The sequence below is a fragment of the Lates calcarifer genome, linkage group LG11, assembly GCF_001640805.2.
Source record: "Lates calcarifer isolate ASB-BC8 linkage group LG11, TLL_Latcal_v3, whole genome shotgun sequence".
NCBI classification, from domain to species: Eukaryota; Metazoa; Chordata; class Actinopteri; family Centropomidae; genus Lates; species Lates calcarifer.
The window spans coordinates 657,128-680,071 of NC_066843.1; the positions used below are offsets into that span (position 1 = coordinate 657,128).

The 22,944-nt window shown below is 42.8% G+C and overlaps 1 protein-coding gene across 1 annotated transcript in view; it reads right to left on the reverse strand.

Moving 5' to 3' along the window:
• Window positions 1–1,166: 1,166 nt before the first annotated feature.
• The window catches only part of doc2a (double C2-like domains, alpha), a 36,222-nt gene continuing 14,444 nt past the window's right edge, over window positions 1,167–22,944 (reverse strand). The window contains exons 5-11 of the mRNA XM_051074062.1: window positions 22,622–22,731; window positions 20,746–20,872; window positions 20,603–20,662; window positions 10,663–10,889; window positions 6,566–6,638; window positions 5,110–5,206; window positions 1,167–4,640 (exon numbers count right to left, since the gene is read on the reverse strand). Coding sequence (XP_050930019.1) covers window positions 4,504–4,640; window positions 5,110–5,206; window positions 6,566–6,638; window positions 10,663–10,889; window positions 20,603–20,662; window positions 20,746–20,872; window positions 22,622–22,731 — 831 coding nt within the window. The 3' untranslated portion in view covers window positions 1,167–4,503. The remainder of the gene's footprint in view (window positions 4,641–5,109; window positions 5,207–6,565; window positions 6,639–10,662; window positions 10,890–20,602; window positions 20,663–20,745; window positions 20,873–22,621; window positions 22,732–22,944) is intronic.

A 22,944-nucleotide genomic window follows, 5' to 3' on the forward strand; every position in this document is an offset into this window, starting at 1 on the left:
GAACCACCTGCAAGAACCGGGGCTCGAACCCAGAACCTTTCTGCTGCACCTGATGAGTCTCCAACACTTTTCATCTTCAGAACCAGACAGACGCAGGACTCGTCCTCTGACCTGTCTCCTCAGATTTCCACTTCACTCTGGAGACCGAGGTCTGAGCGATGGAGCAGGATTAAAGGTGATCCAGGTAATTTCAGGTGTAACTCGGGAGTTTTCGGAGTTCAGGTAAATCACCATGGTAACTGATGCTGAATGGATAATAAAGATCAATAGATGATTTCATAGATCAGAGAGTTTCTCCCACTAAATGATCACAGATCTTCACGTTGATAGAAATCACTCAACATTTCCTCAGACATGAACTCTCAGTCTGAATCACATATTCACTGTAAATCAGCGTCAGACTGAAGAGCACAAACACTCAGTAAGAACCAGTCACCTCTGTCCTCATTTACAACAAAGCCTGACTTTATTCATTAGAGACTGAGCTGAGCTCTTACAGAGCTGTCAGAATTACAGCGTCTTACCTCAGTCCTTCTGAAGACTGTTTGTCCTTCGTCTTTCAGATGTTGCAGTGAGACAGAGGAAGGAATAAAACCAGACGGAAAGAACCAAACTCTTCATTAGACTGAAAAAGTCGTAGCCACAATGTTAAAGAAAAACCTCCAGCTCCCACACACAGTCCAACCACACAGGTGTTTCCACTTCACCTGAGAAGTCCACTCATGCTGCGTTCAGGGCCAGTCGGCGCTTTTCACTGTCTCCTCTGTGTTGTTAAGTGTCAACTCAGATTCTCTGTCAGAGTTTCCCAGTTAGAACCTCGTGACATGAACACAGCATCAGTGGGTCTGACCGTCTGTATCTGGACCACAGTGAGCAGAGCCTCGGGGTTTTGTGTAAAAAGAAAATAATGAAGAACCAATACCAACAGAAATAATTAACAGTAAGTTTTATGGTTGTGACAAAGTCAAAAATCATTAAAAAGAAATCATTCATCTACGACCATGATAAATCAAATTGTGTTTCTTGACCAAAACAATAGAAACAGATAGAAATACACCAGAGGAGTCAGTGTGTTGTCAGTTGTTTCTGTTCTGTTCTCTGCCTGTAGGTGGCAGCATCAGCCCACTTCACTGAAGAGAACCAGGAGAACAAAGCCACGCTCACTGTTGTTTGTTGCATTCCAAATTTACTGTTGCATCGTACATAAAACACCTGATAGAAATGTAACTGTAAAGCACGAGATCAGTGTAAACAACAGTTCAACAATATCGTATAGAAAGCCACATTCATACATTCAGTCGTGCATAAAAGAACAATAACACTGTAAACAGAAGAATCTTCAACATGAGCCGTACCTGAATGTTTCATCATCGTCGCACTTCAACACTTTGAATTAGAAAACAGGCAGGGGGAGTATAGAGATATAAAGAAGTATATCAACAGATTGCATCATGCAACAACAAGGAAGAACCACTTGTATTGATATATAATCATCATCATCATCGGTCATGGCAACAATAGGATGCAGTTTGTTTTTTCACAGTCTCATTGAGGAGTGCAATAGAAATGTGACGCATGGCAGTGAGCACAGAAATCATATGAAGGAATCAGGGTTTGACTGATGTGAAAGTTCATATTTCCTGTAGATGTTTAATAACTTTTCTTACCCTCACATGACTGTTCATTAAAGCCCTCCCTCCAGCTGTGATTGTCCAAGCTTGGGTTTGTTGACATGTTCATCTGTAAGATACTTTACAGGGTGTGGAAGGTGGTGTCCTTTTTAGCCTTTCCAAAATAAAAAAACACAAGATTAGTTTAAATATTATTTAACAGTGGGTTTAACTAAGGAAATGTTAGCATGTCTGGCTAACTAGCCTGTTACCTACATCAATGACTGATGTTTACTTCCAAGGTGTAGGAGCATGACTGCCTACATTACTTTGTGGATTTAAAGATAAGACCATGTCATAATAGGCTTCATGCCTAGCACAGTCATTGTGTTGAAGCTAGTCCTGGACGCTGTCAGAGTTTAAGCTAGCATTAGCTTAAATTCAATAGTGTAGTGATAAGTGTAGCTAACGTTACCTGAGACAGAGTTACGTTCACTAAACTAAAAACCAAATTGTTTAGTACTCATCCTACAAGGTTGGAAACACATATCTTTACCCTTTTTACCCGGGACCTTAACTTTAGCCTCAGTCTGTTAGCGTGAACATGTCCTAGCCCTCAGGTGAACATTTGAGAACCTCTTGAAAATGACACTTCTAACGAACTCATTAATGTCATTTCAGTCGTTGACTGAAGATGAGAAGCTGCTTCTGTCTGAAATCAGGAGCCCACTGTTTGAAAAATGACTGAGTGTCGATGGTAAATCTGTCAGCTGTTACCTGTGGATGTAACATTCTAGAATGTACAGACTGACGCTCATAGCAACAGTAACTAAGGGGGCGGGGCTTAGCGAACAGTATCTCGGTGAAGTTACAGTTTATGGTTAACATGGAGCAGCTCGTGAAACATTTGAAATACATGAACATTAAACGTCTTCACTGGTGAGATTCTCTCACTGTTAGCACCTGTGACGACCTGCTGATCCTACACCTGTTCAAACAGGTCAAACCCCGGAACACGCCGGGCTCGTTAAATACTCACTTTACAAAAAACAAGATTAAACATTTACAGGAATAAAACACATTACACATCTCAGCAGCTTTCCCTTTCTTTGTAGCTGTAATCATGAAGGAACCTCCACCTGATCAGTGTAACAAAGCCAGGTGCATATGGAGGGTGGAACTCTGTTGGTGGAGACCAAAACCAGAGCTAAGAGAGAATGAATACTGGACTTAGATTCATCAGACACAAACACCACTTCATATGAACGATCATGCAGCTGTGTGACTGCTGCTGTTAGAAGTTTACAGGATGATAATATGTCAGGCTGTGGTTTGTTCCACTTCTTCTTCCCCACAGGTTGAAATCTGCCTGCTGAGGTGAAGTGAACCTGCACCAATCTTTTTTTTTCTTTTTTCTTTTTCAATCTCTTTTTGTGTCATTGGTCAGACACAGGTCAGGCTCAGACACTGCTGACCTTCCAGAGCTGTGCTACACCATGCAGTTTTATTTTACCTTCAGTTTAACCGCAGTTTAAACCTTTGTAAACAGTCCCCAGTTCTTTGCAGCCTCTGACTGGACAGACCGGTGTAGCCTTAATGTTTGACGTTAGCAGTGCACTTTTCCCATGGTGCAACACAACACATGTCCATGCTTAGAGTAAAGTCCAAAAAGAAAATGTAGTTTATCTTACATTCTGAAATATCGCACTCACATGTAAACTTTGTACATCATGCTTTGGCAATACTGCACTTACTTATGGTGATGCCAGTATGAGACATTAGTCAGCTGATGTGAGTCTGTTGTGTTAGTTACTGGTGACGTGACTGCTTCATGCAAACACATTTAAAGTAAAATGATCTGATTGACTGTAAAGGCATCAGGCCCAGTTTGTGCTCCTCATGTATTCTGATGATGATCATTTTATCCAGCGATCTTAAACCTGGAGGGTTTCATAAACACTTACAGCTGTGCTAACCCATGTTGTGACTAAATATCTCACCCAGGAAATAACACAAACACAAAAAGACGATCATGCTTATTTATATGAAAATCTAAGCTAACATCAGTATAAACAGATATTAAAGGACCAGTGTGTAGGATTTAGGGGATCTACTGGTCCTCTCCCACAGAGTCCACCATGTTTCTACAGTAGCCCAGAGCGAGTTTTGTGTTAACTGAAGGAAAGGGAGGGGTGGTGTTCAGTCGGGTGCATTCTCCAACCTCACCACTAGATGTCACTAAATCCTCCACACTGGGCCTTTAATTTAGGCTCAAAGAAACAAGTCATTTCCAGCTACATCTTCATCTTGTTCATCATCATCATTCATCCAGATGGTTAAAGACTCAGAACAGCTCCTATTAAACCACACTTACTGCTGCTGCTGGGCTTTTCTACGTGGACTCTCCAAACAGATGTTCAGCGTTGTGACATGAGAGGCACAAACTGGGAGTTGGTTGTCTGAGTGGAGTATGCACAGACAGGGGGCGCTGTCATGACACCAGAAATATAAAATATACAAGGCTGTTGTAGAAAAAAAGGCATGCAGTTTAATTCGAGCCAGAGGTGATTTCTGTTTCTGTTTTGTGAGTTCCACCCTTCATAAGTCGAGTGTATCAGTCTAACCCTCCTGTGTGTGTGTGTGTGTGTGTGGTGCAGGTGTGACAGTGTTGATGGAGCCAACAAACTTCCTGTTCTGGATGATTCATTGTTGAATAACGAAGGCACACCACCATCCTGCTCCGCTCTCAAACACTCTCCTCTCGCTTCCTGCTGCTTCCTGTGGTGAAGTTGCTCGAGTCCCGTAAAGAAACCAGAGGAACCGTGTGATCCCTGACCTGACGGCGACGGTCTGCGTGCGTGGAGGATGCTGCTGCTGCAGGTGGGGGGCGGGGTTAGTCGTGGCCAAGGGTTCGTGGCAGCTCATTGGTCAGGATGTGCCACCTCTCCACCCTGCGGCCCTTGTTCTTCAGGCAGTCCGTCCAGTGACGGAGGGCGTCGCCCTGGGAGTGACAGCTCAGACAGACGCCACCTAAACACCAGCAACAGGCGACACGAGTCAGGACATGGTGCAGCTTTAAACTCCAGTGTCACTCTGAGTTAATGTCACTAATAAAAACTGACACGATGCACATTAACAGAGGAGACTGCTCCTTTAATCCTCATATCATGGCTGTTTTCCATGGCTGTGCTAAATCTGCAGGTTTAATATATTCAGATTCATCCTGCAGGTCTAACGAAGCTGGTCTCTGTTTCCATATTTAACTCAGAAACAGTGTTAAACCTGCAGTAATGCTCCTAACAAACACTGAACAGCTCTGTCAGCGTGATGAGCAGCATGTGTGGGATTTGTTCATATTTACAGCAGCAGCAGTTTCATTTGTTCACAGCTGAATCTCCCCACAGTGACCTATTCACACTTTACTGACGTTATTCGCTCAGCGTCAGTCCTGCTGGGTTGAGCAGATTTTATGTTCAAAGTGAAACTCACTGTCCCTCACCTATGAAGTCGTTGGAGCGTCCCAGGTCGTAGTCCCACACCGTCACCTCCAGCGTCTTGTTGGCCAGCTCCGACAGAGAGATCTCATAGAAGAACTCCTGCAGTGATCACACACATGCAGAGATACAGATTTAAAGCAGAGCACAGGTCTGTGAGGTCCAGCGGTAAAAACCGTCCCACTGGTTTCTTATTTGGGAGAAACAACACAAAGCCTGTCTCATGTCTGTTGGCTCAGTCTGGTCACGTTCTTGTCTTCTATCAACAGGTACTGTGTGAGAATCACAGCCTGATAGATCTGATTCCTCTGAGCTCAGAGCTCCACATTCCTTCATCACCTGTTATCACAAATACTACAACACCAAATGTGGATTCATCCACCGCTGAAAATAGTCCCCAATGAATGCTTCATATATCTCCTGCTGTTTAAGTAACAGCCTCATCAACAAAGACAGTGGGATACAGAAGAACATCAAGGCATGACGGAGGAAAACTCAGGGTTTCTCTAAGTAAACCTTAGAGGAACGTTTGTCACACATCTGCTGATCACTGACCTCTGACCTCGTGTGTGTGGTCGTTGTACCGCCACAGAAAGTCACAAAAGCAGCAGTCGTACAGTCCTGCAGTGATGATGTGTTTCTGTAGTCCAACCTGAAGTTAGCATCAGCCTGGTTCCTCCACAAAAAGCCAATGGGATTTTTTCATTGTGTTTTGGATTATTCCAGAAAATAAACTGTGAGCAGCTAAAGTTTCTGATCCTTCAGGTTTAGTTGATCAGATCATCTTCACAGATGAACACCACTGTTCTGATGTTTGAAGTAAGAAGCTAATGTTAGGCTATAAACCAACTACACCACGGTCACATGACGTCAACGTCTCCACCACTAAGCTTCCAACTGGTCATTTCATTTAGCTCTGAGCTCTTCTACAAAAGCCTTTCTTCTTAGAAAGTTAGTGAGAGTTTGAAAGAGCGTGAGTAGAAACACAACGAGGCTGTAAAGGTGGACTGGTGAGTAGATGGGTTTTCATGTTAACGTCCCCGACAACCTCTGTAGTCTCATTTAGACACTCGTTAGCAACCGCCTTTTTTAAGTTGTTTTTTCAGCTGCACACACATGGACGGTTTTCAAACAGTCCATAAACGTCTGTATCAACACTCAGTGAGGTAGAAATGATCCTTTAAAGAATATATTAGATATTTTTCTTAGAATTAGGAGAACTGGACGATAAATGAACCACATCAGTCTGACAACTCTTTTAAAATCCTCTGGTTTTCATTCATGAGGCAGAAACACTGCAGACTGTTAGCGAGCTGCAGCTGAGGCCACATTTAAATAAAACAATAAGTTTAAAAGCGCAGAGACTGAGTGTGGGTTCATTAACGCTGTCTGTGAGACGGAGAGCTCAGGTCGCTGTTGGACCTGCTGTGACAGCCTGAGGGGAACAGCTGGGAGTCTTACCTCGTTGAATTCAGGGTTGAGGGTTTTTTTCATCACCGCTGTTTTGTGCTTGGATTTCTTCTGTATGTCAGGGCTTCAGGTATCTGACAGGAAACGGCAGAGAAGGAGGGAAAAGCTCATTAGTTGATTCTGCCTTTGATTCACAGTTGAAACGAGTTTAGCTGCTGAGCGGAGAACGTCAGAGCCACAGATGTTGGCAGCAGGAAAACTCCCCGAGGGCTGAGACATTCAATTCTAAACAATCACATCCAACTAATGATCACAATAATTCATATTTCTCACTTCACTCAAGGTCACCTTACAGAAAAACAACAACAGCAGCTGGATGAAAGCCTGGTGGTTACAGTTACAGTTAATCAACGTGTTCTTGTGTTACGTGCCATGTGTAGTCACAGTGACCTTTGACCTTTGACCAACAAAATCTAATCAGTTCGTCTTTGAAAGAGAACGTTTTGAGGCCGTGAGGTTGTCGCCTTTTCCTCTGAGTGTATCAATGATTTACTGACGTTTTAAAGACCAAACCTGAAGCGTGATGATAAACTTTATCATCATCAAATCAAACCCACTTTTGATTTGACGATGACAAAGATCTGATGTAGATCCAAACGTTGCTTCATTAAAGTTAATGAGAACTTTTAACAGTCTGATTTCTGTCTTATATTCTCTCTCACTGCAGCACCATTTTCTTTTTACCTGTTGATGTCAACTTCATATTTTCATAATTTCACTGTTTAAAATGTTCTAATTTGTCTTTACTTAATTTAACTTTATATACTTTTATTTCTTGTTGTTTTTTCTGTATTTATTTTTGTATATAGTGTACATATTTTCTTTATTTCATGAACTTTATTTCCATTTTATTAAACTACAACACTTTCTGGATGCTGTAGCTGAGGATTACGAGCATGTGACGAATAAATCTTTAAATCTTTGAATCTTTGATGAGAGATTAAACGTCGGTCAGGTCAGAGATAACAGCAGCAGATCCCTGTCTTTTAATAAAAGCTTCATATTTGTGTTGTGTATCAGTGTGAGCTGTGACAGTGCTCAGACGGCTGCTCTCTGCAGGATTATTTCCACGCTGCAGTCTGATGAAATCGTGTAAATCATCATTAATGAAGCGGTAATTAATAATTAATCAGACTGGGTCTGGTCACACACACACACACACACACACACACACACACACACACACAGCCTGAGCTCCGTCCTCAGTGGTGGCGTCTGCTGCTTCACCAAACAGAGCGGTGCTGTAATTGGTTCTGAACAGTTATTTTAACAGATGACATGAAGGAATAATAAAGACGAGGTGGAGCCTGAACGCGACACGCTCCCTGCTCCCTCTTCATCACAGTCTCTGCTCTGCAAACTGCTGAAGGCTGATGGGAACAGAAAAGATGGCTGGGGCCCCCCCGGTCCCTGTTGGGGCCCCTGGTACCCTGAGATGTGTCTGTGGAAGCTGTGCAGGAAATTAAAAAGCCCCGAGCTGCCTGCTGGAGTGTTCCACCTGTTCATTTTCTCATTGGGTCTGAATGGACTTGAGTGTGAGTGTCCAGCAGCTGAGGCCTCAGCTCAAACCTCCACCACCGTCTAATCAGGGAGGATTTATTCACACCGAGGCCAACGCTGCAGCTGCACGTCAATGCCTCTGACAGGAGATAATAAAAGAATCATTTTTCTTGTCTGGTGCCTGAGTCCATCTCCATCTACCTGTTCTTATGCACAGTTTCAATTTGCACTTAAATTAGAATTACAGCCTCTGCCAGTCCAGTGGCAGGCAATTAGCCTGTCAGTCTTGAGTTATGGTCTAATAACATGTTTTGTGAAGCCGTGGTGACCTTTGACCTTTGATTCAAATCAAATTCTGATCAGTTCATCTTTGAGTTCAGGTCAAAGTTTGAGCCAGTTCCAGAGAAATTCCTTCAGGGTGTCACAGAAAGAAAGACTGAAACTGTCGACAGACGAATAAAAACCTGATTGAAAAATCTTTTTACACCGGGCTGAGAAGTAGAAGTTGTTGTGTGGAAAGTGAAACAGTGAATAAACGCTGACGTTCATCAGATCTGTGAGGATCTCTCTTCTTCTGTGGTGGTTTAATGGCAGCGAGTGGAGACTCAGCTCTACCATGAACCTGCTCCTGATATTTGTATAATGGTAGGACGGGGAGCTGCTTTCATTTGTATCTTCTTCTGTCAATTTTCTTTAAATTCAGTGAAAGCAACAGAGCGTAACTTCACTGAGCAGCAGCGCCCCCTGCAGCCACGAGTGGTAATTACCTCTGTTGTTGCTCTGAGTCTGAGCGGTTCACTGGTTTTCATGAACAGAAAACAAAGACCAGAGCTCCGACTGCTCCATTCACTGAACTGAAAACACTGAAACACGGCCCCAGTGGTGTCTATTACCCATGATCCTCTTCTCCTCCAGGAGCAGGAAGTGCTGTGGCTGAAACAAACACACCAAACTCTTGATATTTAAAGGCTAAACTTCACTGCAGGTTTCAAACTTATTAGTAAATAAAACTGGACAGATTTCTGTTCTGGGCTGTAAAGATCCAGAGATCAGAGAGGACCAGGTGGACGACACTGACACTGACTGGACTGGAATATCGACCTGTTTCAAACTGATGTATTGGCTGAGTGTGAGCCGTGACTCAGCATGCTGATATTCATTTTCTAAAACTGGTAAATCTCTGTGAGCAAGCACTCGACCCCTCAGCTGTCAGTCGCCTCCTTGTTCTGGCTCTGACTCAGTTTGTATTCCGACTGCGTGCGACACAAAACTCTCTTCCTGTTGAAAGAGAGCGTTCCCCCGAGAACCGGGTAACAAAAGCAAAGAGAAGCTTTAAATCCCCGACTTTGGCCCCTGGTGTTTCCTCCTGACAGAGCCGAGCCAAAGATGAGACGCCGCTCACACTGTTTCCTTCTCCTGGCTGATTATCCTCCCTGCTGGGAAACAGATGGAGCTTTTTTAACAACAACTGCATCACTGATTAGTTAAGTTAATAAGATGGAAAAACTCCAACTTTTAATTGTCTTGTTAATGCAGAGGTCCAGTATTTAGTGAGGCCTTCAGGGGACGGACACCAGGAGACACTCAGTCATTTGTCCTCACCAGCCCAAACGAGAACGTCTGCTTTTGAGAATTACTCGACGAGGTTATTATTTTATGTCAAAATGCTTGTGCCAGTGTAAAAATAACAGATGCTTTTCAGAACACAGCAACACTACCCAGTGAAAAGCGTGTGCCAACACTGCAAGACAAAAGTCTGTAACACAGCCTGAGATTTACAGTGTAATGTTGAATTAATAAAATACTGACTGCTGTTTGAATGTAGATACAGGACATGCCTCACATCTCCAAAAACACCACAGCAGGTATTCAAGTTATAACCTGATGATATATCTGAAATCTAAAGTGTAAATTTTTAAAGTACAGTTACACAGTAATCATCATACTTCATCTAAAAACCTGTATTTGACAAAGGTACTTGTACTTTACTTGAGGCTGTTTCGTGCCACAACTGTTTTACTCTGTTATATTTCTCTGACAGCTTTAGTTACTTTACAGATTTCTGTTATAAACTGAAACATTAAACAGCAGATCTTTAATGATTAGTAAATTATATCCGAATATTAATTGGCAGGTTTTCGATGAGTCATGTTTGGTGTAAAAAAATTTTGTGGCTTCAGCCTCTTAAATCAGAGGATTTGCTGCTTTTCATCTTCATCTTTTAATCTATTTTTAATCATTTGGGAAGCTGCCATTTTAAGTTCATGGTCCTGATTACACCTACGGACTTTTACGTCAGTAACACCTTCAGTGCAGGACCTTTACTTGAGTATTTTTACAGTGTGGTATGAGTACTTTTACTCCAGTAAACCTGAATACTTCCTCCACCTCTGACCCTCCATCACAGTCAGCTCTCACAGTGTCCTCACTACAACAGATGGAGTAAGTTCAGAGCCTGTGTTCTTGGCTCGGTGTCGACTGTACTTGGATCCTGGTTGAACTTCATGAGAACAGTTTACAGACTGACTCACTGTGTCTGAATCTAACTCTCCTCTGCTTCTCTTCACACTCAAACTCAGAGCTCTTACATTTTGACGTAGGGGTCGGAGAACCCGTTGACGTCCATGGCTGCCAGGTGGGCGCAGCGCTTCACACCCACGCAGAGTCCCCCACTGCGACGGCCTTCACTTCCTCCTCCTGCTCCTCCTCCTCCGCCCTCGACACCTGGATCCTCTAGACCGAGCGGAGGCAAAAACTGCAGGGAGAGAAGAAGACGACCTCTCTCCTCCAGGGTGTGCAGCTGCTCGTTCTCCCACTGTGGACGAAAACAGATTATTTATCAGAACAGACAGATGAATTTATTTGGATCAGTTTTGTGGGATTGGTTTAGTTCAATTAGTTTGATTAGATTAGGTTAGTTGATAAATTTAATCAGATTAGTTTGGTTTGGATTTGTTGTTGTAACGTGTGTAGTCTGATTAATTTGGTCAGGTTAGCTGAACTGGATTTATTGGGTTGGATTAATCAGATTAGGTTTTGATCATTTTATCTAAAATGTGTTTAGTTTGATTAGTTTGATTTTATTTTTCATGTTTTTTGATATAAATGATTGATAGAGATAAAACTTTGTTGACTGGGTGCAGTACTGATCAAGAACAGTGTGGAAGATCCTTTTAGTTTAACCAGAAATCATCTCTGTATATCTCTACCAGACTCCATTGACAAAAACAGGGATTTAACCAGGAGCTGCTGGAATACCACTGCCTCCATCTGTTAGTGTGTTAGAGAGAAACAGAACTTCTGCCTGGATCACGTTCAAAGACAAATTATTCTCTAAGGTGGGAAATGCTACATTGCAGCAAAGCTGAGGACTTTGACTCTGAGGCTGGGTTTCACCTCCCCTGAGTCCTGTGTGTTGTCAGGTGTAGGAAACAGATGAACGTCCCGGTCACAGTCTAACTGTAGCTCACACTGTGTTCACTGTGAGCGGATATTGCACTGTGAGATCTTAGATTCGGGCAGAAAACAAATGAACTCCTCGTTATGTTTGGCATCTTCCCAGATACATTAATCAACAACAATTCCTCATTATACTGATAAATCATCCAGGCAGCATCCACGTCCATTCTGCTAGAAAATAAAACTAATTTCAGGGAGACAGGGTCGACTGAGCAGCATCAACATCATCCTCAGTTTACTGTAACCCTCCTCTCCTCCAGTCTTCCACACATACCTGACACCTGACTCCCTGTAGTCAAACCCCATCAGGTTTTATGTTGTTGTTAATGACTTTAATCTGACACTGACAGCCTTAGAGTGTCTGAACTTTTTTAATCGTTACGAGCCTGAAACTTTTCTCACAATCATCCACTTTCAGTGTGAACAGCTTAAACTGACACAGTATGACATCGACCTTTAGAGTTGAAACAGTGGAGGAAAAGCACAGATTAGAGGCAGAGAGCAGTTTCTGTGTTACTCTAAGAGTTTGAGTGCACAGGTGGACCTGAGAGGCATGACCGAGAGCGTCAGCCATGACCGGATAATGTTGGTATTACGTCTGCTTTTAGCTTCATCTGAAAATAGACCAGACATCGGTGGGAGTCGAACTGTTTTGAGTGCCGCTGTAATCCAGTTTTCTACTGATGAGCTGGAAATTTAATTTCATCCCAAAAAGTTCCCACAAAGAGGAGATGATGAGGTCGAACACGCCTCCTCCTCCTCCACTGATGGAGTTCATTAAAACTCATCTCACTGCAGCTCTTTGATTTGATCTTCCTGGTCATGACACAGCAGAGGGTGAGAAGATCGATAGTTCAATCCTCCATCTTTGTCTCACCCACTCTCTCCTCCTCCCCCCTCCTGTGGTGAGGTTTCCAGTCTCTATTAGATCCCACCAGCTCATTCCATCACACCACAAACCCTCATTACAGACAGACTGTCTGAGCTCACAGTTTACCACCTGCACCTCTCACCTCATCCTCCCTCACACTTTTACCTTCCACTCTGCCTCAGAAAAGAACCAAAGGTTTCTGTTTCGATCTGTTTGAACTGAAGAAAAAGTGTGAAATTTTCATTCCAGTCATTTGCACTAAGTGCTTCCTAAACTCAGTTGGTATTCAGCTCCAGAGAGCCTGCTTCCCACCACCCTTCACTATGAAACCGCTGCTAAAAAAAGAAGAAAAAAAAGGTCAGAAAATAAGCAGATCGATGGCTTTTAGCGGGAGTCAGCACAGCTTGGCCGGATTCCTCTCCCGCCTACCTCCAATTGGTGGGAGAGGCACTTTGTAGATGAACTCTGTGCTGAATAAGATTTCAGCTCAGCAACATTTACAAAGCAAAGCTCTCTGACTGAAACGAAATAACCCAGCTCTGGATATCTGCTCCAATCCTCACTTCAGTAAACAAGTTCCCCTGCAGGAGGAAATGTCATCAGGCAGCAGCTTCATGTTCCAGTTCAGCGACTGACGGATGGTCGATGTTCAGTTACTCCATCAGAGTGGGAGCTCCGTCCTTGTGTTTTATGGTGACGTTTGAAGTGAAAGAGTAAAAGGCTGAGCTGAAGAGATGATCCAGATCTCTGGATTTATCAGACAGCTGACCTCGCAGGAAGTCTGAAACCAACTCGCTGACAGCATCAGTTCAAAAAAAGTCAAACAAGCTGAGTTTATATTCACCTGACGATGACCTCAGAGGGCTGAGTGCATGAGTGCATCCACACTGACTCAAACATGCAGAGCATGTAAGACCTGGATGTGACTCGAACAGTCAGAAGTCGCATCTGACTAGTGTTCAGCTCGATATGACGAAACACAATTACTGATGAGTCACATTACGTACATCATGTTGAATTGTCACCATTTGTACTTGTTTTTAGCAGAACTTGTAGAACACAATATAACATCACTCAATAACATAATATAGAAAACTGAGAGAAAAATGTTGTTCACACAGCAAAAATAATAATAAAATAACAACAGACTGACATTAATGTTAATTAAATAAATGTGATGACAAAACACTGATAACATAGACAATAGACTGTAAGGTGAACACTGAAAGAGAAGAAACACATTCATTTCTATCTGAAGACTTCCTATTTAAAACCAGCACTGCATTTATAATCTACACTGCTTCATGTCAATCACATCAGCAGAGAAAGAGTCGTTCTTGAATGTCACAGTCACAAAGAAACACTCAGAGTCTGAGCTGCTGCTTGTTTTCAGGTTTGTGTTGTACAGCCGAATGCTCTCACACATAAACAAAAGACAGTGAGTCATTAAGTAAAGCTCCTGTTTGTTACCATGCTGAGGTCAATTGGCTGAAAACGCCAGAGGGATTTCACAGACAATAAAACACCTCCCCGGCCTCTGTCTTTGTTCAAACACCTGTACGACTAATGAGCTCACGCTGGGTCAAAAAAACATGCCGACAAACCAACAGGAAGATTAACGCTGCCTGCGTCATACACACAGTGTGATTCTAAACAAAGCTTTAAAACCATCTAATTTAATGCCAAAGTCATATTTTCTTCAAACACATCGTTGCTAGAAGACAAAGACAAAACACCAGAGATGCAGCTCTGCAGCAGCAAATCCTCTGCTGAGTTTATCAAAACCAGATGATCAAAGTCAAGTCCCATGGCAAGACTGACAAGTCCAAGGAAAGATCAATGCATCCAAGTGAATACTAACAAGTCCCAAAGCAAGTATTGAGTCAAAATGAACTGGTCAACAAGTCCTAAATCAAGTTCCATGTCAAGACCAACAAGCCTCAGATATAGACCGACAATCCGTAAGTCAAGACCAACAAGTCTACAGTCAAGCTCAAGAAGAGCCAAGTTAAGACCAAGAAGTTCCCAATAATGATCAACAAGTCCCAGGTTCAGTTGTATGTCAGACCAACAAGTCCTACGTCAAGTATTAAGTCAACATGAACTGGTCAACAAGTCCTAAATCAAGTTCTAAGTCAAGACCAAAAAGTATCAAATATAGGCCACAAGAATGAAGTCAAGTCTTCACAATAACAGCCAAGTTCCCGATAATGACCAACAAGTCCCAAGTTCAATTTCAAGACCAACAAGTCCAAGTCAAGATTTCAAAGTCATGATCTAAATCAAGATCGACAAGTTTCAAGTTAGGACTACTAGAGTAGTCTGACAAACGTGACTGGCTGCTGCTGGAGTGATGTGTTTTTCAGACTTAAAAAAGATCATTCTGGTTTATTAGTCTTATTTTCGTTGTATTTCTAGTAACATTGCACTCACCAAGTTAATATCTGAGCTCTGGGAACACAGTGATATCAATAAAAATAAATCAGACAGGTCAGAAACATGAGCAGTCAGACAATGAGACTGAAAAATAGGACCCAAATTGTAATTATCCAAAATGATGAATGAGATTCAGTCTGGATGAGGTTTGAGACTGACAGTAATTTTAACAAAAAATGCCAGAAAAAGTGAAGCTGTACTGGGAACAAGTGGATTTACGTCGCTCCTCTGGCTGGAACTTTTCTTGTTACAGATAAATATGTGAGTATGTGAGACTGAATGACTCACTAAGACAGATGTTTTATCTGCAGAGCATCAACTGAGACGAGACACAGACTGATTTGTTTCAAACCAATTATAAATGCTTTGAAAATTTCAGTGTGTAAAATGCTGCTGTGCACGACACTGAATTCATACTTATGAGCTACAAATCATCCACTAGTCAGTCCCGGGTCCATTAGTCGTCCCTGTGGACATGCTGAGGTGTAGTTTGGTAAATGGAAGTGACAGAATATACAATCGTGTCCTGAGGTTCAGCGAGATGAACACGGGGGCATCCTGTTGTGGGGAGATTTTCGATTCAGAGACTCCCAGAGGTCTTTAAGAGGTCCAGGAGTCGTTCAGAAAAATGAGAAGTAGTTTCATCTCACAATGGTTTAATTCACTGCAAATGATCCCAGTTAGCGAGTGTATAATAAGGACTAATTCAGATAATAGGTTTCACTCCACTCTGCCACTATTATCTGCCCACATGGAGTGGAGGAAGTCTGAACTGATGACAACACAAGCTCCTTTTGAGGATCACAGAGACTAAAACCTAAAAATAGACCCAGACTCTCGGTATATCCCACTCTTTATACAGAGTCCAGTTTCATCCAGTTCAACCGAACGTGACTCTCTCTGATATGAACAGAGTGATTTACCTTTTAAATGAGTAATTTGTCACTGTGTATACAATGCAGCTGAGGTCAGGATATGGTTAGCTTAGCTTAGCAATAAATACTGGCGGAAACAGAAGGTCAAAAGTCAAAGGTCAAGGTCACTGTGACAACATGAAACACATTTTTGGCCATAACTTAAGGGACTGTTTCTCAGAGACAGACAACTGTGAGGCAGAAATTCTAGTTCCTGATGTTTTCTGTTTCAAGTAAAATTGCACAAAATAATTCTGCCTTTCACTTATTTGTCAGCATTTGTGAGGATGAAATATAACAAAGTGACAAACATCAGACAGAAAGGCAGATTAAAACATGAGTGAGTTAAAACAACATGTAAGAAAAATAAAAATGTACAATGTCTGCTGTGTTCAGAGACCAAAACCTGTGCTCATCTGGAAACCATGCTAGAGCTGGAGACACTGCATAGAAGCAGTGGGCAGATGGATACACTTGTTCATGAGACATAGATCCAGCAAGTTTTTTCCTCCAAAACTCATAAGCTTTCATTCCCGTCTGTGTACAGATCAAACAAACGAGACACAGCATGTTACTCAGAGAGCTTTACACTCCAGCTCAGTATTTACTGAAAGCAAATACATGCATACATCTATTTGCCAAATAAACAAGACAACAGAAGGACTTAGAAACCTCTAATTTCACATATTTATAGTATGTACGTTGCTAATGAGTTTGTACCACTGAGTCGCCAGCGTCCACACACCAGGAAACCTAATCCTAACTTCTACACAAACACTGAATTCTAACCTGAACCTTTAAACCTCAGTCTCTTGAAGTAGTGAGGAAAAGTCAAAATGTCCTCACAGTGCAGAAATGTCCTCACTATGATAGTTTAAAATTGAACCAGGTCCTCACAAAGACAACAACACCAAGCTGACACACACACTCAGAGGTTCTATCAGTCTGATGCGATGTTGATGAATGTTTTATGTCTCGGTTTACCTGTGATTCTGAGACCTTTTCACTGTTCATGTATTGGAAGTGTTTAGCCTCATTAAAGTTAACTGATGCTGCATTCATGTCCACAATTCTTCCTCTGAACAAACTGATCATCGGACAAACCAAAGCACCTCTGATTATTTTGCCAAATAATACAATAATATAAGGTGTGTCGGCTCTTTCTTTCTGTTATTTGACCCTGAGGTCGGTGAGTTTCCACCTAATCCTTCTTAAACCATCATCACAGGCTCTGTGTGACCTCTAGAAATGGAAAAACAGGAGAGGCTGTGTGACACTTCAAGGACCTTAAATCCTCCAGGCAGGTTTGTAAGGGTGCTGGCCTGAGCTGTGATGTGGTTTGACACCTTGAAGTCTACCAGGGCAATTTCAACTACTGGATTTTTCTGGGTTTTTCCCACAAAAATATGTGGCCTGTGTCTATGTACACAACCTGTGGTGTAGATAGAGGAGCAACCTTAAAATAAGGCGAGTTTTTACAAGTTTAACCCGTGTTGAAGTGAAACTTCACACTAAATTAATGTTTTTCTTCCTTCACAGATAAAAACCTGTTAAACCACTAAAACAACAGGATCCATGCATCAATACTTTTAAATTCTGTAGAGACAGAATAAAGAATGAAGTCATAATTTCAACACAAAGACACAATATTACAAGAATTCCATTATGATTCTCAAAATATCTCAACTTTGTCTCAGAAAATTATGATTTTGTTTTAACATCATGATATTTTCTTGCGCGTATGCAGATTTTTTCTTGCTGTCAATAATGTTTCTCAAAGCATTTTAGTCCTGAACTAACCTCCAGCTGTACCCAGGTGTTTTGCTTATAACCGTAAACCCTTTCTTCCCAAAATGTTCAAAATGTATTCTCATAATCTCAGATTTTTTTCCACATCAGTTGATCTAATGCCAGCTTTCACCAATTCACTGAAGCGTCAGCAGCTTGACTGAGATATTCAAATCCAACCTGACATGTTCTTAAGATCCTCTGTCTTGTGCGTCGTTTTCTCTGTGTCTCAGCCAAACAGAAAATACCTTGTGTCTTCTGAGGTGTTCAGATCTCAGCCAGCCTTTCAAATAAAGTTCTGAAAGTTTGAAGGACCCTCAGCTACATGACATGAGTCTGTATTCAAGGACTGAGCTGTGAGCTCGACAGGGCCAAAGAGTTCCTCGTCAAATTGTTTACTTATCTCCAAACTATTCAGTCTTCAAGTCTTCTTCTGTGTCATTTTCTGTTCCCTACAGACCGTCTGGACTCCTTTGTGGGTTTAAACTCCTCGGGGTGAGTCATCATCTGTCGTTTCATCTCCATTCACACACTGTGACTCTCTTTCTCCTCTGGCTGTCACTCACTGCTCTTTTGATGAGTTATCTCTCATTTATCCCGATGTCTCTCTTGTTCAGATCCATGCTCTCTGACCCTGCCGTTACTTTTGATACTGTGTTTTTTCTTTTATCCGAAAAAGCTCCAGCGGTGGGTACAGATCTCACAACACAAGTTCAGCTGAAAGCAGTTTTGTTCAACTATTTCCAGTTGAGATTCTTCTCATCAGTTCCAGTTCTTATTGAATCCTGGCTCTGATAATATACTGAATTAACACAGTGTCAATTCATCTCTCAACACTTTCTGAAATCCCTCCTCAGCTCTGAGCTCATTGGTTCCTACTGAAGATGTTAATCTTTAAAAACACTTTACAAATACATAGTTTCATTTTTAAAATGGCTCAGTAATACAGAGCTGCAGGACTGATCCTGAAACCAGGAAGTAAGTTAGCACGTTAGCATGTTAGCACTTCCTGTTCCCTCGTCCAGAGTCAGTGTGTTTCTGGTTAAATGTCTGAAATAAGGTCTGTGGTTTTAACACAAGCTCAAGACATTTTCAGGTTTGATTCTCCGACATAAAATGGGTCAGTAAATCCCCCACTCCTGATGTTTGAAGCTTTTACGTGTCTTAAAAAAGGCGGTTGCTAACGAGTGTCTAAATGAGACTACAGAGGTTGTCGGGGACGTTAACATGAAAACCCATCTACTCACCAGTCCACCTTTACAGCCTCGTTGTGTTTCTACTCACGCTCTTTCAAACTCTCACTAACTTTCTAAGAAGAAAGGCTTTTGTAGAAGAGCTCAGAGCTAAATGAAATGACCAGTTGGAAGCTTAGTGGTGGAGACGTTGACGTCATGTGACCGTGGTGTAGTTGGTTTATAGCCTAACATTAGCTTCTTACTTCAAACATCAGAACAGTGGTGTTCATCTGTGAAGATGATCTGATCAACTAAACCTGAAGGATCAGAAACTTTAGCTGCTCATGTTTATTTTCTGGAATAATCCAAAACACAATGAAAAAATCCCATTGTCTTTTTGTGGAGGAACCAGGCTGATGCTAACTTCAGGTTGGACTACAGAAACACATCATCACTGTGGAGCTCTGTTTGCTAAAAAGCTGCTAATTGTAACTTGTTGGGGACTATTTTCAGTGGCGGATGAATCCACAGTGTTTAAGGCAGCAGGATGGTGTGTGTGTGTGAGTCAAAAGGAATGACAGTGTGTGTGTTCATGGATGTGGTAAAGCCACATCTGGATTACAGAGGCCACATTAAGTCTCGACTGCTGTGACATTGTGTGCGACCCGTCCCTGGATTAACACGGTCCCTCACTGAATTATTTCTCCGTCATGGGGTGTGCGCTGCTGAAATCACATTAGCATTCACTGCGCCTGGGAAAAATCTAATTAATGACCTTGGCTGGTTAAACTGCAGCTGCAGAGAGGATCCACAGCAGGTTAAATCAGTCAGAGGGAGATCATCCCTGAACCACAGAGGCTCTGTTCTTCCTGCTACACTGAACCATCACTGAGTCTGAAGCTGAGGTTTTAAAGCTAAACACTGACATGTTGTTTTAAATATCTGACGTCCCTCTCTCCACTCGACAAACACAGCGCTTCTACGAGTGGAAACTTGAACTGGCTCGTCGTGTGAAGCCTCTCTGAGTGTTGACAGTGAATCACAAAAGTCCACTTGTCATCACATATCATTTAAACCTGAAGAGGTTTCAGTTTTCAGCTCTTCAACATGCAGATTCTATTTCCTGCTTCCTTTGTTGTTTCTAATTAATGTGGACAAAGAGCAGCTCACTGAATAAACACCATGCATTTCCTGACTTATGTGGATGGAAGAGTAAATATACACAGTAAAAACAAACAGAGGCAAATTAAAATATGAGCTCCTCCAGTCTCTTGGTCTCATCAGTGAACACAGGAGATAATCTGTTCTGACTCTGAGTCCCATTCAGTTTCTGCTCAGAACACTGAGGAACTGTCCCTGCTCATTAACTCATCAGGGCTGAAGTAGCAGAGGTTTATTTGCCATGACAACAGTTTTCATTAACAATTTATTGTGAAAATAAATAAATTTCAGTTGTTTCACCAAAGATTTGACAAAAATCTCTGTTTCAAATTTGACACAGGTGCAACTAATAACATTAACAATGAAGCATGTTTCGATTTCCAGAATCAAATATAACCAGTATTATTAACAATGAGCAGTAACTCATAACATGGAGGAAGATTCTTTTAGTTTAACCAGAATCATCTCTGTATATCTCTACCAGACTCCATAGAGAAAAACAGGGATTTAACCAGGAGCTGCTGGAATACCACTGCCTCCATCTGTTAGTGTGTCTGTGTTACTGTGTGGTACTTTTACTGCAGTAAAGTATCTGATTACTTCTTCCAGCACTGAAAGTCACAGTAACACACACACACATGTTCTCAGTGAACGGGTTTTTAAACCTCAGACCAGGACGATGATACAACCAAGAGGAGCAGAGGCCCAGAGGACGGACTCTTACCTCTCTCAAGTAGCAGGATATTCCTCGAAGAGCTTCACCCATGGCGGTGGGAGAGGGCAGCTGGAGGAGACAGACAGAGCAGGTGGAGGTGAGAGAGGGAGGTGGAGGAGACAGACTGTGTGTAAACACAGCTGGTGTGTTACCGGAGGAGGATGCTCCAGGCAGGTGTGGAAGTGTTTGGTCTGGTCTGGTTTCACACGTTTCAGAGGAACACGGGATTCTCCGATTAACTCATTATGAGTCAGCTTATCCTCGTCACACACTGACAACCTGAGGAGGAGAGAGGAGGAGGAGGAGGAGGAGGAGAGAGGAGAGAGGAGAGGAGGAGGAGGAGGAGAGAGGAGGAGGAGAGGAGAGGAGGAGGAGAGGAGAGGAGAGGAGAGGAGAGGAGAGGAGAGGAGGAGGAGAGGAGAGAGGAGAGAGGAGGAGGAGAGGAGGAGGAGGAGGAGGAGAGGAGGAGGAGAGGAGGAGAGGAGAGAGGAGAGAGAGGAGAGGAGGAGAGGAGAGGAGGAGGAGGAGGAGAGGAGGAGGAGAGAGAGAGGAGGAGAGGAGGAGGAGGAGGAGAGAGAGGGAGGAGGAGGAGAGAGGAGGAGGAGAGAGAAGGAGGAGGAGGAGGAGAGAGAGGAGAGAGGAGAGAGGAGAGAGGGGAGAGGTTTCTTGAAATTTGGTACAAACACTCACCTGGACTCACGGATGAATTGATTTGAATTTGGTGGTCAAAGGTCAAAGGTTAAGGTCACTGGGATCTAACACAGCTGAGCTGGTTGGTAGAGGAGCACAACCAGGAGGTGCTGATTCTGATGTGAAAACTGAGGAGGTTTTGGGAAGAAAACATTTCTGAGTGTTGTTTTTAAAAAGTGAGAACATTTTGAAAATAAATGTTTGGTTGAGGTTAGAAAAAGTTCAGCGTCCTCACAGGTATAGAAATCCAAATGTATGTTTGTGTCCAGTCAGTTTGAAGCAGACTTTCTGTCCCTGGTGTCGACCTGAAGCGACAGCCTCAACAGACAGAAACCAAACGACAGCGAACGCAGCGCGGACGAATCCAAATGAAAAAACGTCCTGTTCTGCTTTTCAATAAAACAGAATCAGATCAAAGAGGAAGCGGCTGTTGTGCTCAGACAGGAAGTGCAGAGCCAATAACAGTCAGGAGCGTCGGATTAAAGCAGATACAAACAGCATATTAGATGAGGAGGTAAACAATGTGGAGGCACTGAGGAGGAAAGGTTGACAGACGACAGTTTGAGAGGAGAGTGAAGGAGAATCCACCATGATCTGATATTCAGAATAAACAAAGTCAAGAGAAGATATTCATAGATTCTGCAGCCGAGCAAAGACTGTGGCTGTCGAAGCTGAAGGTGACCTCTGGAATCCATCCAGAATGTGTTTTTATTATTTATGAACTGAATCAGAATCAGATTTGCAGCTGAAAGGTCGTCAGCCTGCAGAGCTGCTGTTTCTCCTCTGTCTGCCAGAGAACCGAAACCAGACTCTGAAACCAGAGACGCTACAGGACACAACACCTCTGAAGAGAACTGGTGTGACACAGGCCGAACCAGGAAACCCAGAAGCTGCATCCTGGATCTGTGGAGGGAGGACCAGCGGAGGACCTCGTCAGTTTTTATGTGACAATCAGTCGCTCTCGTTGAGCTTTGTTCAACATTCAGGTTGGACTCTGAGAGGAGATCTTCTTCTTCTTCTTCTTCTTCTTCTTCTTCAAACCTCTCACCTCCAGACTGACGCCTGTTTGTGGTCGGTGTTTACAGACAGAACAGGGAGGGAACAGGAAGAGGTCTCTTCACCTCCTGAGTCCTGGTCTTGGACTCAGCGTGAGCTCAGAGACGTTTCTCACGTCAGACGTCGACTCTGACACTTAATTAATCAGAGGTGACACCTGAGCTTCACATCTGAATGTCAACACGTCCCTGCTCCTGACGAATGACTGTGAGAGTAATCAGGCTGAAATGAGATCTGATCACACACACACACACACACACACACACACACACACACACACACCTGAGCGTCTTCCTGTGCATGTCTTCCTCTGTGATCCCGACGTAGGTGAGAGTCTCATTCCAGACTGGATTCAGAGAGTTACGGATCGTCTTCGTCTTCAGCTTGTTGGCCTGAAGGACACACACACACACACACACACACACACACACACACACACACGTAACAAAGGTCACTCAGGTTGTTCCACAGCTGCAGACTCTTGTTCAAACTTTAATCAAACAAACTCTGAACACAGGCAGTGTTTGACTTTCAGGAGGATTCACTTCTTTGGTTTCTGGGTTTTTATGCTCCACACGTCGTCTGTGAGTGAGACGGGTTTCATT